We start from the raw sequence: 18237 nt of genomic DNA, 5'->3' as shown, positions 1-18237 counted from the left end.
GACTTTGAGTTACAGTTTACACCGGAGGACCGGGTGAGGCTGTAGGGGAGCGAGGAGGCCTCAGCGGGGCTCCCCAGCAGTTTGGGGGCTCCGGGTGCCCAGTAGGGGCACGGTGCCAGGGGGGCACAACGGTGGTGCCGGAGTGGCACAGAGCACGGGGCTGGACCCCGGCCCGGAAGGGTGACGAGAAAAGACCCAAGGAAAGGGTCAAGGGGGCCAGGCACGGCTAAGGCCACCTGAGCCCCAAGCGGGGGCCAGGCACGGCTAAGGCCACCTGAGCCCCAGGCCCGGAGAGGGCGCAGAGCGCGGAGAGCGCGGTACACAGGCCCCAGAGAGGGCGAGGCCCGGAGAGGGCGCGGCGCGGAGAGCGCGGTACACAGGCCCCAGAGAGGGCGAGGCCCGGAGAGGGCGCGGCGCAGAGAGCGCGGTACACAGGCCCCAGAGAGGGCGAGGCCCGGAGAGGACGCGGCGTGGAGAGCACGGTACAGGCCCCAGAGAGGGCGAGGCCCGGAGAGGGCACGGCGCGGAGAGCGCGATACAGGCCCCAGAGAGGGCGAGGCCCCAGAGAGGGGGTAGCGCCAAGAGAGCGCGGTACGGGCCCCAGAGAGGGCGAGGCCCGGAGAGGGCGCAGAACAGGAAGGGGACCAGACAACGTCCCCCGGGACAGCTGCGAGGCTTGGGGCGTGCTAAAGGGGAGGTTTTGGAGGCACGCATTTGCCCATAAGGCTGGGGGAGAGGACCCCACTTTGGAGCGGTAGTGATACCATTGCGGCGCCGTTAGGTGCGAGTAGGCAGCCTCCCATACTGAACCAATAAGATCTAAGACGTGGCGGGCGAGTAGAGGGTGTCAGATCACCCTAATTGGCACGGCAAAGGGGCGCTCGCGAGCTCACGGCCGCTCGCGGGGCCATCCGTGACACCTTTGAATTTAGTATATGGCCATATTTGGCTAGCATGGGCCTGTAGGTGCATCTGATGAAATCTGTTAACTATAACTGTGGAGAGGCAGCTTTACCTATAGCAAGTAGAAGTGTAAAAGTGCATTATGATGTCTGAGAGTCGTGCACATACCTTACCTTAGTAATAGGCATTGTACACATCTCTCCATTAGTGATACGAATAATGTACATGAGTTAGGAGATGCTATGCTTAGTAGTGTGCTTGTTTCAAAATAATATGTGTAGAAATGCAAACCCTGGGTATTCAAGTAATTAAAAACGTCAAGGGAATATGAAATAGTTATATCATCCTTGTTTAGGGGAAAATAGCATAGAAAGATAAGAAAGGTATATTTCAAGTTACAGGATACTCCCAGAATGTCAGCACAGATACACCATAGAGTATTCCTTCTTTCTGACCCTCCGCTCTGGCCACGTCCAAGTGTTCAAAAATCCTGAGGAGGAATCAACAAGTTTTACACAGTTTTCTGTAAGTGGTCTAAGTTAGATCAGTAGTAAGTATACATCTTGGCCCTTTTGCAGGGGGATGGGAGTGAGGGCAAGGCATGGAAGTTACCAGCTCAGGTCAAGGCCTGCAGACTGGGGGTACTCCTGCATGCCTCCAAGTGTGCCCTGTGGGCTTACAAGGTGCCAGAGACTGCTGAGTGCAGCCAAGCACCTGGGCCATCTCTGATTGGCTGCTGAGCATGAGCAAACATGCCCCCAACCCCTGCCACATCACTGCAGACCCTTCCCTCACACCCCACCCAAGGCTTCCAGAAAAGCCCCAGAGAGAGTGCCCTCCATCATGAATTGCATATGCCTCCGTGTCCCAGTCTTCTCACACTCTGCCACAGCATCCTGCCACCTGCACCCAAGCACAGAAACCCTGGAGCTGCATGATCCTCTGCTTGTCACCTGCACAATTCTCACTGCAGGCTACAGGGCATCACACATGCCCACCAGGACACAATGGGACAGCTGGTCACCATGGGATGTGGCTTCTTGCCCCTGAGCCAGGATCTAGACATTCTGTACCGGACCACCTACCACACCCTTCACCCACCAAGCATCCTGGACTGTACCACCAACTTTCATGTGGTGGATGAGGATGTGGCCACTTAGGATGTCATGGATGCTGAGGTGCTCTGTAACTACCTTCTGACCATTAAGCACTGATTCTGGTTCCATACCACAAGCAGCAACTGGTGGAAGTGAATTGTCCTGGGTGCCTGGGACAAGAGCAGTGGGTCCAGACCTTTTATATGCTCCAGGGCACCTTCATGGACATTGTCACCCACTAGCCCCCTACATCACATGTCAGGATGTCAGCATATAACCACCCTTAACTCTGGAGAAGTGAATGACCATCACCATGATGAACCTGGCCACACCAGCAGTCTCTGCTATGTCACCAGCCAGTTTGGTGTGGGCAATTACATGGCTGGAGAGGCTGTCTGGGAGGTGTGTCTGGTCATCCAGAATGTCCTGGTTGACCACTTCATTCACCTTGTCAAGTGGCAGGAGGTGATCACTGGCTTCCACTTAATGGGCTTCCCCAACTGTGTGAGGACTGTGGATAGCACTCACATACCATCCTCTGCCCACTTAAGGTAGCCCAGACATTCATCAACCACAAAGACCATTGTTTTATAGGGAGTCATCAACCACCAGAGCCACCCACATCTTTGCCAGCTTGGTGGGCAGCGCCCACAATGCCCACATATTGCACAACTCTCCACTCCCTGAGATGATGGAGAATGGCATGTATCTTCCACAACATCTGTGAGACCAGGAGAGAGTTCTTCAATGAATCCTGGGCAGAGGAGGCACATCAAATGGACAAGACATGGCAGGTTGTCCATACATGACACAGAGATGGGGGAGAGAGAGTGCCCCCCATTCATGTTGGGGGTACCGACCCTGCACAGTGGCATGCCGTCCAGATCTGCAAAGCCCTGGCTGATTACTTCATAGTTTCATAGTAGTTGGTAGGGTCAGAAGGGACCTGAGCAGATCATCAAGTCCAATCCCCTGCCATGGTCAGTAAAGAATGCTGGGGTCAAACGACCCCAGCAAGGTGTCTATCTAGCCTCCTTTTAAAGACCCCCCAGGGTAGGAGCAAGCACCACTTCCCTTGGAAGTTGGTTCTAGATCCTAGCCACCCTGACCGTGAAGTAGTGCCTCCTGATATCTAGCCTGAATCTACTCTCCATCAACTTATGGCTGTTATTCCTTGTTACTCTCAGTAGTGCTTGGGGGAACAGGGACTCTCCCATTGCCTGCTGGTCTCCCTTGGCCAGTTTATAGATAGCCACCAGATAGATCCCCTCTCAGCCTTCTCTTGTGGATGCTGAACAGGTTCAGGTCTCGTAGCCTCACCTCGTAGGGCCTGCCCTGCTGCCCCCTGATCATGTGAGTGGCCCTACTCTGGACCCTCTTCATGTTGTCCACATCCCTCATGAAGTGTGACACACAGAACTGGATGCAGTACTCCAACTGCAACCTGACCAATGTCATATAGAGGAGGAGGATCATTCATGATGCATCTGTGGGAGGACCTACTTGTGATGCATCTGTGGATGCAGGACAAGGTGAGGTTAGCCTTACTGACTGCATCCTCATATTGGTGGCCCATGTTCATCTTGGAATCAATAATGACTCCAAGAGCCCTTTCTGCCTCTGCACTGACGAGAAGGGAGTTCCCCAGTCTGTAGGTATGCTGCTGGTTCTTTCTCCCTAGGTGCAGTACCCTGCACTTGTCAGTATTGAATCCTATCTTATTCTCATCTGCCCACCCCTGTAACCTTTCCAGATCCAATTGCAGCCTGTCCCTCCCTTCTAGCGTGCCCACTTCTCCCCACATCTTAGTGTCATCTTTGAATTTGAACAAGGTGCTTTTCACCCCCTCATCCAAGCTGCTGATGAAGATGTTGAACAGTACAGGGCCCAAGGACCGAGCCCTGGGGGACCCCACTGCCCTTATCTCCTCCAGGTTGAAAATGACCCATCCACCACCACTCTCTGGGTGCGGCCCTCCAGCCAATTGGTGACCCATCTGACTGTGTAGGCATCGACACCACAATCCCCTAATTTTTTAATGAGAATGGGGTAAGAGACAGTGTTGAAGGCCTTCCTAAAGTCCAGAAAGGCTATGTCCCCCACGACACCTACGTCCACCACAACTTCCTCACCCTTGAGGACCAGCAGCCTTCCCAAGATGAATAGGGCTAGAGGGCTTCTAGTGCCTGAGGCCTGGCACCAAGCAATGGATTTCCTGCCCGATGCTCCTCTGGATCAACTCTGGCAAAACTTGGGGTTGGGGCTCACTAGGCATTCAGTTGGAGAAGCCTGAAGCAGCCCAAGTGCTTGCGCACGTCCCTGCAAGGGAGGGGTAATGGAGGCTGCCAAGGAAGCTAAGCTGCTGGAGAACAGTGATCTAACTTGAATTGATAGGGAATTGGTACAAAAGTTAGATGCACCAGTCTAATCTAGATTGATCTGAACTAAGGTATATCTTAGACTGCTTGCACCATTTTTAGACCAGTCTATGCAAATCGAACTCCTGTACAGTTACAGGTTTAGATGGATTTCCAATCATTTACACCAGTCTAAGTGTAATGTCTATATGCAGCTTCACTCTGTCCCATCTACACCAAAGTTATCCATGATGGGCCTTAAGATCTGCATTTGATCTAGAACAGGGGCTCCCAAACTGTGGTACATATACCACATGTAAGATCTTTTTGTGGGAGTAAGCAAGAGAAATTGTGTAATAGTGGATTTAATTTTCATTATACTAATTGGCATTTAAGGGGTTAAAATGACAAATGAATGCTGGTGGGGGTACAAGGGTCACTGGTAAATCTGGAAAGGGGAACTCAAGAAAAAATTTGGGAACCTCTGACAGAAGGATCAGGAGCCCAATACCCCATGTATCATATTTATATAGTGCTCAGCAAAAAAGCTATCATTAAAAAACAAACAAAAAAACCCCCTCTTCTATAAAAATGAAAGAAAATAGTAACTATGAACTGGTAACCGAACTTCATTTCCACAGAAATAGCTGGGAAATGCTGTGTTGACTTCAAAGGACATGGATCAGGATTAGATGGTATTATAGTTGAGAGATATTTTATTATTTAACAACTATTGAAAGAAAGAGGGAGGTTGAATGAGGTTGAATGAGCTTTAACTTACTGTGTTTTGCTCCTGAGATCAGTTTTTTGCTGTGACTTTAACTGAGTTCCTAGAAATCCCCACCCCCTGCTATCATTCCTGTTTAGTTCCTTCCATAATTCAGGAAGAAGATATACTTTTCAATATACATTAAAAAATATATGCATTGTATGAGTTATTAAATATCTGCAGAACAATGTCATGTTACAACATACTATCCCTTATTTTTATTTAATGTCACGGTTTTCAAAAAAATTAGGTAGAGAATTATCTGCAGTTTGAATTGAGGAAAGTGTATATGTTCTCTTATGATTTCAAAATGTTGTACTGCATTCTAACGTCAATATGAGGTAGCAAATGCTAGAAAAGTTTACAGTCTGTGTGTATGCGTGTGTGTGTGTATAATCCCATGTTTATTGATTTCAATTTATTCTAATACTCAAAAAGTTTGAGGGAAAAATCCATTTCCTATGAAGTAACAGTAACAGATGTGTATTCCAAATGAGATAATGAGATCAATCAACTAGCTGCTGTAACTATTTAAAATGAAAGGACTTTTCTGTCCCAAAGAGCTTACAATCTAAATAGTGAAGACATAGAAGAGGTAGACGAGAATGAGGATTGTTACTAGAAAAGTGGGGCACAGATAAAGTGCTTTTTCTGAGCTCAACCAGCTGTGGTAAGGATAGGAATTAAACCTTAATTTCAGAATCCTTATCTAGCATTTGAACCTGAAGACCAACCTCCTCAATTTTTGATCACCAGTGCTCTTTCAGATGTTTCTTTATTTTTGAAGACTAACATGATCAGTATGTCAGTAACAGCAACAGGAATGCTGAAGACGGAACTCATCAATTACAAACATTTGGCCAGCTGCCTGTCTGGTTCTGCCAGTACAATGCAAAATAATAAATGAAATAATAATTTTAAAACCCCATTTATTTCATTGCTATGTACACAGAAGGTTTTTCATGTTTACAATGAAAGAAGAATGTATTAAAGTGAAAGATAAGCACATGTGTATATACCATATTATAAACCTGAGCTTGTGTGCATACGACAGCTTTGTACAAATTGTCTGGATGAGATGCTCCACCACATTTTTATGATATCAAGTTGTTGTGGAAGCCAAGTTGTGTTAGAACCATTTAGACTTATCACTTTAAAAGAAGCAATCCCTTCATTTGTTTTTCTTCCTGGAATTAGATTTTGATGTTTCTAGAATTTTAAGAAGGTTGCTGTTTTATAAAATCAAACTTTTGTTGTTTTCAATTTGGACACGTGGCTTATTTTACTGAACCCTTCATCTGGGGCTCTCATTCAGGAGTCTCCCACCTTCTACATCATTCTAGTAATCAGAGGTTAGATATGGTATCTTAGGGTGCACCTACATGTCACCACATGCTGATGTTGCTATGGCGCTGTGTTTTAGTACTTTCTTTTGAAGTACTACAACCAGTATGGGCAGTTACTGTGCCAGACATGCAGCGCATAGGTAGATTTTGCCACCATGTTGCCATAGCAACATGCTCTACCCAGAGCATGCTGCTGTAGCAATGTAGCTGCCGATCATGTGTAGGCACATGTGATCGCTACGTCACCACAGCATGCCATACAGTGCTGTAGTGCAGCGCTATGTTACCATAAAGCAACATGCAGATGCGCCCTTAATATAGCTGGGTTCACTTTCCATATTAGCTTTTTTCCTTACCTATTTTATTTGAAAAATGTCTTTGTTATTAATAATAGTAAAGTGATGATAATTAATTCATGATCATCTTCCTTCAATATTCACAAGCCCTGCTTTTCATTTAGGTCCTTACAGCTTTATGGGGTATCTACCTGAATTATTTAGACAGACAGTCACAAAATAGTAAAATTAGATCTAGAAAAGCTTACATTGGGAGCTGGAATGTATGAAAGCTTCTATGTTTTCACTTCAGTGGAAAAAACAACAAAAGCAACAACACCAACAATAAAGGTGATGATGATGATGATGCCACCACCTGTAGTTATTTTAAGCACTGTAAATTTTTGTCTTTCAGGATCTAGATTTCGCATCACATCCACGGGAGCCTTGTATATTTTAGATGTACAGAATGAAGATGGATTGTATAATTACCGATGTATCACACGGCACAGATACACTGGAGAAACACGACAGAGCAACAGCGCAAGACTTTTTGTATCAGGTGCACCCTTATATATTTAGTATAATAAATACTATATATTATTCTCTCTAGCATGCTGAGCTGACAAAGTAGGAATTTGCTTTTCTCAGCACTTATAGACATTTCTCCAGCAAACCAAATGTAAATGTAAGAACTTACAGTACTTCTGCTGAGCAGCAAAGTTTGGTATAATTTTAAGTTGTTTTTTTCTTTTCCCCCCCTTCAATATGCATTTTACATTTATGCACTTTGTTGGAAAGAGATTAGGCTTTAGAGTTCATTCAGTAGATACCTAGTGCTTGCCAACATTAAGTGTCCATTACTATTTCCATTTTCACAAAGGCAAATAGTATAGTGACAATAGGATGGACAGCAGAAATACTTTGACTAAAGCCAAGGAGGGTGTTAGTGTCACTCAAAGTGTTGGAGGGATATTCAGAATGAATGGATCAATGGTCAAAATCAGACTGCAGGAAGGGACCTCCCTTGACAGGCTTCAAAATCTGAAGCCAGATGGCCAGACAGTATGTTCTTATTTTTCATTTGTAGACCAAGCATTTTAAGCCAATATCCTGAGTTCTGTGTGTTTAATGATATTTTAACTCTTCATGTTGACAGTGCTGCCCCTTACCTCTCCTCTCTGCTCCCTTCATAGTGAAGGGACCTGGGATCAGTAGCGTAACTCAGGGTGGGTGAGGCGGCATCAGCCCCTGGTGTTAAGTTAGAGGGGCTGCCAGAATGGTGGCTCCCAAAGAGTCTACACCACAAGTGCTGCTATAGGACATATGTAGGGAGCCTGTCTCAGCCACAGCAACCTGAGCCCACTCAGAGTAGCAGCAGCAGCTGCAGCCACTGCCACTGCCAGAATGCCATGAGCCCATGTGTCAGGTAAGGCTCTACCCACCTGTGCTTTTCCCCTGCTCTGCCTCTGATTGGGAGCTGGAAACTAAGGGTGCTTATATACATGCAGGGTGGGCATTTCCAAAGGTGCTGTAACTTTTACACTTTACTTAAAGTGCTGAAGGAACAGTGCCTTAAAACGTAATAGAAATTCCATGGCTTGCTGTGAGTTTCATGCCTTGCTGTAGTTCTGTAGGGTAGGAGGCAGGGGGCACTGGACACTGAACAACGCAGCCTGAAGCTGATACTGGGTTCCAGAGCTAGCTATACCTGGTGGAAGTAATAACTAATTACCACTTTGAAAAGCCCCAGTTAAGTAAATATGCAGTAAAGGTGAACTAGATAGGCTGAGCTACACTACCACAGTTTGCCATACATTTAAAACACATAAAATGGGGTTTAAATAAGGCAACTTCTGTGATTTTTAAAACATTCTAAAGTCACCCACATGTATTAAGTGACAGTTTTAGAGTGCTTTAAATGGCAAAAATTTTCACAAACATAGGTACCCTAAGTCTGGGATTGTATGATGTTATACTAGAGACTAAGATTGTCTACCCCCTACACTCTTAATAAAATTGTGGGTGTTCCATGTATCTAAAACACCCAGTGTGTTCCCAGCCAGAAAAGAAAATACAAATCCTACCCAATGAGCCCAAGGTTTGATCTTAAAAGAAGAAGGAAACTGCTACCTTTCCAGCTCTGTCCTATAACATGGTGGGGGTCTGCTATAGACCGTCACACCAGGAGGAAGTGATGGATGAGTAGTATTGCCAACTGACTGAAGCTATTCTAGGAGATTTTTTTTTCCAACATGACATAATGTAATTAATTGTACTGGTCAACTCATTGACAATATCAGTCTCCCAGGTTACTTTCAATAGTCACTGGGAGATCAATGCCAATTTTGCTAGACTCCCAGCCAATCCAGGAGGGTTAGCAACCCTATGGATGAGGCTTTCTTCAAACAGGTAGTGGAAGTTTCCTGATCACAGGCCCTGGTTCTCATGAGAAACTTCAGTCACCTTGACATATTCTGGGAGGGCAATACAAGAACTTTTTGGAGAGTGTTGTGGACAACATCTTGGTGCAAGTGCTGGAATGGCCAACTAGGGCCATGCTTTTTTTGATGTGCTGCTCCCAAACAGGGAAGAATTGGTTGGGAATGTAGTAGTGGGTGGCAACTTGGGCAGCAATGACCATAAGATGATTGGGTTCAGGATCCTGAGGAAAGGAAGGATGGAGAGCAGCAGAGTAAGGACCCTGGACTTCAGAAAAGCAGACTTCAGCTTTCCCAGAGAACTCATGGGTAGGATCCTCTGTGAAACCAGACTGAGGGGCGCAGGAGTCCAGGAAAGTTGGCTGTACTTCAAAAAAGTCTTAAGGAGCATGCAGGAACAAACCATCCTGATGTGCAAGAAGACTAGCGAGTATGGCAGAAGACCATCTTGGCTTAGCAGGGAGCTCTTCAGTAAACTAAATCACAGTAAGGAAGCTTATAAGAAATGGAAACTTGGACAAATAACTAGGGAAGAATATAAGAACATTGTTCAGACATACAAGATTGAAGTCAGGAAAGCCAAAGCCCAATTGGAGTTGCAGCTAGCAAGGGATGTGAAGGGTAACAAGAAGGGTTTCTACAAGTATTTTGGTAGCAAGAGGAGTATCAGGGAAATTGTGGGTTCCTTACTGAATGGGGGAGATAGCCTTGTGACAGAGGATACAGAAAAGACTGAAGTGCTCCATGCCTTTTTGGCCTCAGTCTTCACAGGCAAGGTCAGCTCCCAGACTACTGCACCTGGCAGCACAGTTTAGGGAAGAGGTGAGTAGCCCTCAGTGGTGAAAGAACAGGTTAGGGACTATTTAGAAAAGGTGGATGTGTACAAGTCCACAGGGCAGGATGGGATACACCTGAAAATGCTGAGGGAGTTGGCTGATGTGATTGAAGAGCCACTGGCCATCAACTTTGAAAACTCATGGTGATCAGGAGAGGTCCCAGATGATTAGAAAAGGCCATATTAAAGAAAGGGAAAAAAGGAGAATCCAGGCTTTTGACATGGTCTCCCACAACATTCTTGCAGGTAAGCTAAGGCAGTATGGCTTGGATGGACTGTAAAATGGATAGAAAACTGGCTTGAACTTTGGGCTCAGAGAGTAATAATCAATGGCTTGATGTCTAGTTGGTAGCTAGTATCAAGTGCAGTGTCCCAGGTATTGGTCCTGGGGCCAGTTTTATTCAATGTCTTCATCAACGACCTGGAAGATGGCAGAGAGTACACCCTCAACAAGTTTTCAGATGACACCAAGCTTGGGGGAGTAGTAGATATGCTGGAGGGTAAGGCTAGGATTCAGAGTGACTTAGACAAACTGGAGGATGGCTGCCCTGTTCGTTGCTGCTACAGCTGGTGAGTGCAGGGCTTCTTTTTATTTATTTATTTTTAAGTGCTGGGACTAGGCTTGGGCTTGGTGAGGTCTGGGGCTGGGCAGGACAGCTAAGGGGGTTTCTCCCATGGCTCCCCCCACCTGGGGAGAGGCAGGCACAGCCAGAGGAGCTGTGGGAGAACTTGTAGCCACCCAGTTGTGCCTGCCTCTCCCCAGCCAATTCAAATCAGTGCCAAAACAGCGTTGAAACTCAGGAACAGATTCAGTTGAATCAAAGGGGAACAATGATCTGAAACACCAAAACAAATCACTGTCCCTCTGAAACGGCTGAATCCGAAATAGAACCAAAAGATAGCCATTTTGCACAGCCCTAATAGGAAGGTTTCAACCCAGTTATCTGCCTACTGAAATAATGCGTAATGCCATTCTGCCTTTTCCAAAATTCATGTCTGTGTGGAATTGTCTTTTCCTCAGTTTCTCAGACCTAGTCAGTCTGGGCAGGTATACATGTCCTGAAGTGCACCCTAAGCATGTCCACCTTTTGAATGCATGACTTCAGTTTCTCAGATGAATTCTTCCCTTGTGTATAGTCCTTCAGTGCTGCCAAGATAACTCTTTTTGCATGAATGTAGCCAACAGCAGGATTTGGCCCTTACCATTCCTCAAACAAGTTGGGGACTCTAAGAGCTAAGATCAGGAAGCCAGTATGAAAGCAGGTATGGAAGGTCTGCTTATCCTAGACACGTGTTTTTTCTAGTCTTCTAAAAGTATTTTTGTTCTGTCTGGGGAATGTTTTGGGATGGAAACCAACTATACTTTTTTCCATAGTATTTCATAAAATACTTAGCCTTGGACACATTGCAACAGATAAAATCTTTATTTGCTCCTAGGTAGGTTTGAAAGTTGAAAATGTCTGTAACATGAACACAATTCTAGATTTAATGCACAGTGAGAGTTACTCTGTGCCATCAAGTGGTCTTTCATAATAATACCATAGCCAAAGTCATGAACAAATTATAGAATCTTCCTCTAAAGTCTGCAGTGGTGGATTCTTCAGGATTATATTTTTCAAGTTCAGGTACAGAATTTAATGTTCCAGTATCTTTAACCCAAAATCTTTGAGTTAACATTTTATTAAGAAGTAGCCTTCAGACCATAACAGATTTCTGTCTCCATTCCCTACAAAAAGCAGAACAGTTTCGAATAAAGTATCTTTTCTTGTTTCTCCATTGTCCTTATTCACAGACCCTTGCCTTGTCTGAGCACAGTGTCTTAGGTCTTATTTCAAATGGTCCTCTAAAGTATCAAAATTGCAATTCATGCAATGCTGTTTATAAATGGATGCAATGGCTTCTTTTCCTCTTTCTTTTAACTGAAATATAGTTAACAGCTCTGTAGGAATTGCTACTGAAATCTGTGTCATGAACATCCTGAAGTGGTGCTTTGCACTATACAATAAATTAGAACAGGTTGCAAGAAAAGAGCCACTTTCATGTATAGGAGATGTCTAGTATTATGTAATTTTTTAACTAGATCCTATGCCATAAGGCATAGCTGGTCTGTGAATCAAACTATAAGGATGTTGGACTGTGATATCTAATGACCCTTTTCTTTCTTCACTGTTTCTTAATTCCCCCTGATATGATCTAGTACCAGAGGAAATCCTCATCTGGTTTCCAAGACCAACTGGTAGGTTATGGGTGTAGAGTGAAGGGGTTGCAAACTGCATCTCATTGTTCCAGTAAACCCTTTGAAAATAAAAACAAATATTCCAAGACCTTCAGCTCCTGATAGCTCTCAAATAACTGCACAAAAGTATCAGAAAATGGTGGGATTGCCTATTAAATTGCCACTTCCCCTGTCATGCCAGGCCTTTCTTGATCTGCTATCTGGTACCACGTACACCAGTACAGTCAGTTCCATGGTTGGGTTATCACCGACTAAACTGGCACCCCCACCTGGGCTAGCCTGGGTAAGGAGGGTGTGTAGTCACCCAGCAGGACTAAAAACAAGGCCTGTCAAAGAGCGGATAAGCTTTCTGTGAGCCAGTGGCCATCCATATCTGGAGAGGACTTGGGCGCCACCAGGTTTCTTTGCCCAAAGAATCACCAGTGATATACACCATCTAAGGTGCTCCAATGGTTGCAGCAGCCTTGACTTGACTTGTTTTGCTACTTTAAACATGGCCTGTAGGGAAAGATTAAAACAAAAATATACTGAATAGATTTGGACTTCCAACCCACATCAGGTTTAGTCCCCCAGACCATGTCTTTACCTTCTCCAAACACTGCAGCTGAGGAAGTAAGTGCTATCTACTTTCTTGCACTCCAAGTCAGTCAGTTAGACAGTGTAGATGGCTTACGTGGTCTCTGCATAGGCCCTGTTGCTACTGTCAAAATATGTGCCTATATATATCATCTCCACTGTAATCCCGGGAACACTGGAAAGAAACAGCCACTCCCATTAACACTGCAGTTTAAGTAAAAATGTCACAGAATTAGTTTTGATGCATCCCAGGAGTGTTCTCAAGTTCCAAGTCTTAGATTTGCTCCTGGAAGTGTCCTGGGTGCGGCCTGCAGCAAGTGCAAAGTGGGCGAGGCTTGCTTTGGCACCTGTCTCAGAATCACCTTAGATGATTTTGTGCTAGGAGACCCAGAGCTGTACAAACTGCTGCCTTTTTGCTGGTCTGGGGTGCATGAATGGGCAGGGCTTATTGTCACAGCAGTAGTTCCAGGCTTTGCTGTAAAGCTTGATAGACATGGTCTCGAAAACCACTGCCAGAATGTATTTTTAAGCATCAATTCTGGTTTGTAAAACTGATTTTAATCCCTTTTTACTGAAGAAGAAATTTAATATGAATAGAATATAATCAACTTCTCATACTACTTTCCTAGTTTTCAGTTATTCAGTAGCATGCAGTGCATGTTGCATCCTAGTTATAATACCACTTTATCACCTAACTTACTTGTTCTGATGAATCTCAGGGGGAGGAAGGGAAATCTTCAATAAGCAATATAATCCAGCTGACAGCAGCAATATTGCAGCTCACCTGCTTAGTGGCTTGATCAAGTGGCCATAAAATTCCTCCTATTATAGGAAAGGTACAGCCTGCTGTCCTCCTGAGTCTGCCTGGAAAGACTATAAAAACACTGTGTCATCATGTGTAGCTGCTGTAGCCATTCTAGTTTGTGGCCCTGTGAAATGAAGAAAGTATTTTGATTTCATACACTTGTAGAAAAGACCATGAAGCACATGAAAATCTTTAAACAGTGAGTATGCTGATTAAGGTGTGCTAAAGTGCCTGCAGAACTTAAGGACCATTACTAGTGTGACGGCGCGGCGGCCGTGAGCTCCCTAGCGCCGCCTACCGTCACGTTAGGGTGACGTAGCACCCTCAGAACCTCGCCCGCCACGACTTTGATGGTTAAATATATAATGTGGAGGCTGCCAGTTTCCCTAATGGACAGTCTTGTTGTTCGTCCCTATTCCAGACTGGGGTTTCGATAAGCGTCCTGCCTTAAGGGCAATGTGTGCCTCCAAGCCTCCCCCTCAGCACGCCCCAAGCCTCGCAGCTGTTCTGGGGGACGCTTGTATGGTCCCTCGCCCCTCGGGTGCCCTTGTTCTCACTCTCGGGCACCGGGGCTCTTCACCCACCTGGCGCCTCCTTGGGTCGGGCCCCAATCTCTAGCCCGTTCCCCGCGCCCTGGGCCTGTCACGCTGGCGCCCAGCTACTTGCTGGCGCCTCCTGGGTCGGCTCGCCAGCACCGCTCACTACCGGCGCCCCCTGGGCCGGGTTCTAGCCGGCGCCTGGCTAATCGCCGGCTCTGCCTTGGAACTGGAGTGTTTTCGCCGCCCTAGTCTCGGCGCCCTTGGGCCGGCACGCTCTCGCCGCCCTAGTCTCAGCGCCCTTGTGCCGGCACGCTCCCTCCGCCCGGATCTCGGCTCTACCGCCGCCCTGGTCTCGGCGCCCTCGGGCCGGCTCGCTCTCGCCGCCCTGGTCTCAGCGCCCTTGGGCCGGCACGCTCCCTCCGCCCGGATCTCGGCTCTACCGCCGCCCTGGTCTCGGCGCCCTCGGGCCGGCTCGCTCTCGCCGCCCTAGTCTCGGCGCCCTTGGGCCGGCACGCTCCCTCCGCCCGGATCTCGGCTCTACCGCCGCCCTGGTCTCGGCGCCCTAGTCTCGGCGCCCTTAGGCCAGTTTGGTCCCTCTGCCCGGATCTCGGGTCTCCCGCCGCCCTAGTCCTAGCTCTACCGCCGTCCTAGTCTCGGCGCCCTTAGGCCGGCGCTATCGCCGTCCTAGTCCCAGCGCCCTTGGGTGGCTAGCTAGGCTGCTCTCGCCGCCCTAGCCTTAGCTCTATCGCCGCCCTAGCTCGGCGCCCTTGGGCCGGCGCTATCGCCGCCCTAGTCTCGGCGCCCTTGGGCCGGCGCTATCGCCGCCCTAGTCTCGGCGCCCTTGGGTGGCTAGCTAGGCCTGGCTATTCAGCCCCTCTCTGGGGCCTCGCCCCTCAGGGGCCTCTACCGCGCTCCCTGCGCTTCGCCCCTTTGGGCTTCCCCACTCTGGGGCCGACACGCCACGCGCCCCGCGCCCTGTCTCTGCCCCGCTCCGGGGCCTTGCCCTCTCTAGGGCTGACTCCGCGCCTCTTGCGCCCTGTTTCTGCCCTACTTCGGGGCTTTGCCCTCTCTAGGGCTGACTCCGCACCTCTTGCGCCCTGTCTCTGCCCCGCTCCAGGGGCCTTGCCCTCTCGGGGCTGACTCCGCGCCTCTTGCGCCCTGTCTCTGCCCCGCTCCGGGGCTAAACACCGCCCTTATGGGCTGGGGTCTGTAACCCCGCACACCGCGCCTCCCTGGCGCAATATAATGCCCAGCAGCACCGACACTAGTGCCCCTGGCACTGTGCCCCAACTGGGCACTGGGAACCCCCAAGCTGTTGGGGAGCTCCCTTGAGGCCTCCTCGCTCCCCTACAGCCTCACCCGGTCCTCCGGTGTAAACTGTAACATAATACTCAAGCCATCTGGCTACAACATAAACAGAGGCTCCACACGCCTAACAACTCCAAGCCCCACCAGGGCTTTCAATCCTACCTCCAGTCAGGGCGATCTTGTTCCCTGCATCATTGCAGCCGGTTAGCGTGGTGAAGTAGCAACCACTAACCCAGGCTACTCAGCTCAGCCACAGAGCTCCTGCTCCTGCTCCTGCTCCTGCTCCTGCTCCTGCTCCTGCTCCTGCTCCTGCTCCTGCTCCTGCTCCTGCTCCTGCTCCTGCTCCTGCGGCAGCCAGAAGGGAACTGTGTTTCCAGCTCCGGCCTCAGCTGGTTATAAAGGCCAGGCCCTGCCCTCTTCCGGCCATGTGACCACCTGGTTGCCCCGGCAACCAGGCACCTGGGCTGCCTGGGTGATTGGCAGCTCTGCCAATCACCCTCTCAATCACGGAGCACCTCTGTGACTCCGTGACAACTAGCATCCTTTGCACATTTGCATTTTTATGAGTTACTTTGTTTAAAGACAAACTGCATAAAGCTTCATATATACAGAAAACTCAATATATTGTCTTCACATTCTGGCTATAGTCTCTTTCCTTAGTCCAAACCTAGAAGGGAGAAGCTGGTTAACCACTTTGTTGATATTAGCTTATCCAAAATGTTTCTGGCAAGAGTGTCATTTTTCAGAGCCATAAGCAAACATTAGAGCTTACTACCAAATGCTATTGCTTTTGTTACCAAGTAAGGAGTCAGTGGCTATTAATGCATTGATTGTTTAGTCATTGATCTATGTGCTTGGTTTGCTTTTTGGTCTACATGTTTTGTAATGGGAGAGATCTTACATTCTGGGAAAACATACTGTACTACAGCCTTCGGTGGCCCAACTTTCTGCTGGCATCTAGACAGTAGAGAAATTCTGTGGACCATTTGTTTGCTATGTAATTGTGCATTTTTTTGTTTTGGGTTTTTTACTACTTTTATAACTGGTATTACACTTTGATATAGGACACTACAGATACATTACAAAAAAGTCTACTCATCAGTCACAAGTGAGAGCAGCTGGTTTGCTTTAGTTTAAACCTAGGGGTGTCAGTCTACAGCCTGTGGGCTGGATCCAGCTTGTGAAGTGTTTGGATCCAGGCTGAAGAGCTTTGGTTTTGGCAGCATTCAGCTGCAGGTACTTTGTCTGCACTGTGCCACAGTCCAGTGCCCAGGGTTTCAGAGGAAACAGAACTCCCCCTGTTCCATTCCACAGTTGGGTGTCCAGGGCTATGGCAGGGGCAGATATAAAGTATTCATAGCAGTATAACCCCAGTAGTGTGGAGCTCAGTGTGAGTTAGTAACCTAAGTAACCATCCTGGGTTTTTTGTGGATTTTGCAGCTCAGGGTGAGCTCTATCTTAATGGAGATATTGTGTTATTAGTACCTCTGCTAGATACTTTAAAATCAGCTTATAAAAATCGACCCAAGCTGTAGACTTGTTTTGCACATTTGTATTGCACATATGCACATTTTTATTGTAGCATGGACATGCCCCCAAAAGAGATCTCCATACTAGATGCAAGAGTGGGGGAAGTGTAACACATGGAGGCTGCCATGATCAAGATGCTTTAGCAAAGTATGTTATGGGATAAGACCAATAGCTGTAGTGAAATTAATACTGGAGTATTTTTTAATTAATATTTAAAGTTTTGGGGTTTTTTTCAACAGTACAAGAGGCTTCAACCAGGTTGGGCTTCATTGTGCTATGCGCTGTATGGACATAAAGATAATGATAGGCTCTTCCCAAAAAAGTTTGCTATCTAAAATTCAAGATATAGCAGGCAAGTTATTATGTTTGTTGAGCTATTGAAACAAACACAAATAAGAGAAGTTGCCCAAATTTGCTATGGTAGAGGTAGCCCAACTTGCATAATAATCAAGGCTTATTTGCGCAAGAAACAAGCTACCTGAGAATTTCAACACAGAGTAGTTCACTGTAGCATTATGTTATAGATTGCATTTGCCATCTATGCTTCCTCTACAGGAGTAGGAAACAGTTGTCTGTGGGCACATTTACTGTGCTGATTAATTCGTTCCACAGTAAAGCGTCACTGTGTGTCCATGCACCTCTATTAGGCTGGAGTAAACTAATTAACTTCACTGTAGGCTAGTAGTCCCCAACACAAGTACTGTCATAAGGCAGAATTATTTACTCCACCACAACGCATATGTAGATGCTGACTGGGGCTGTCTGGGACACAAGGGTGCTACAGTGTGGGGGCTGCCTGCCAGCTAGACCTGTACTGTAACACCCTTGTGCTCCAGCCAGTTGAATTGGGTCTGAGCAGCCTCAGGCTGGCAGGATGACCCCCCAGGTCCCTTGCCAACTGGGGCTGCTCTGCCCTAGTTCAACATGGTAAAATTCTGGGTGTATGTGCAAACGCTGCACCTGGGAGCAATGAACTTTTAATAGCATGTGTAGATGCACCCTGTCAGTTTAACTATGAATATGGGATTTTGTATCCTTGACCATTTTATTTTGACATAGGAAGAATTCACTTTTCTATTTCAAAACCTTTCAACTTTTCAACTTAGAAGCAGGAGAAATCGGTTGGCTTAGTTCTGGGTGAGTGGTATAGGGACAGTGGTTATAATGGTTAAAGTAACACATTCTTGGCTTTTTTTGTCAGATGGGAAACATGAAGAATG

At 47.1% G+C, this 18237-nt stretch overlaps 1 protein-coding gene across 1 annotated transcript in view; it reads left to right on the top strand.

Annotated features, from left to right (window-relative positions):
* DSCAM (DS cell adhesion molecule) overlaps positions 1–18237 on the top strand; it is a 628177-nt gene that overhangs the window by 315993 nt on the left and 293947 nt on the right. Inside the window, exon 3 of the mRNA XM_090031636.1 lies at positions 7170–7309. Within this exon, the coding sequence (XP_089887762.1) occupies positions 7170–7309 (140 nt within the window). The remainder of the gene's footprint in view (positions 1–7169; positions 7310–18237) is intronic.

This window comes from Crocodylus siamensis, chromosome 1 (genome assembly GCF_052110815.1).
Source record: "Crocodylus siamensis isolate JL-2025a chromosome 1, ASM5211081v1, whole genome shotgun sequence".
NCBI lineage: Eukaryota > Metazoa > Chordata > Crocodylia > Crocodylidae > Crocodylus > Crocodylus siamensis.
This window is presented reverse-complemented; position numbering and strand designations above follow the sequence as displayed.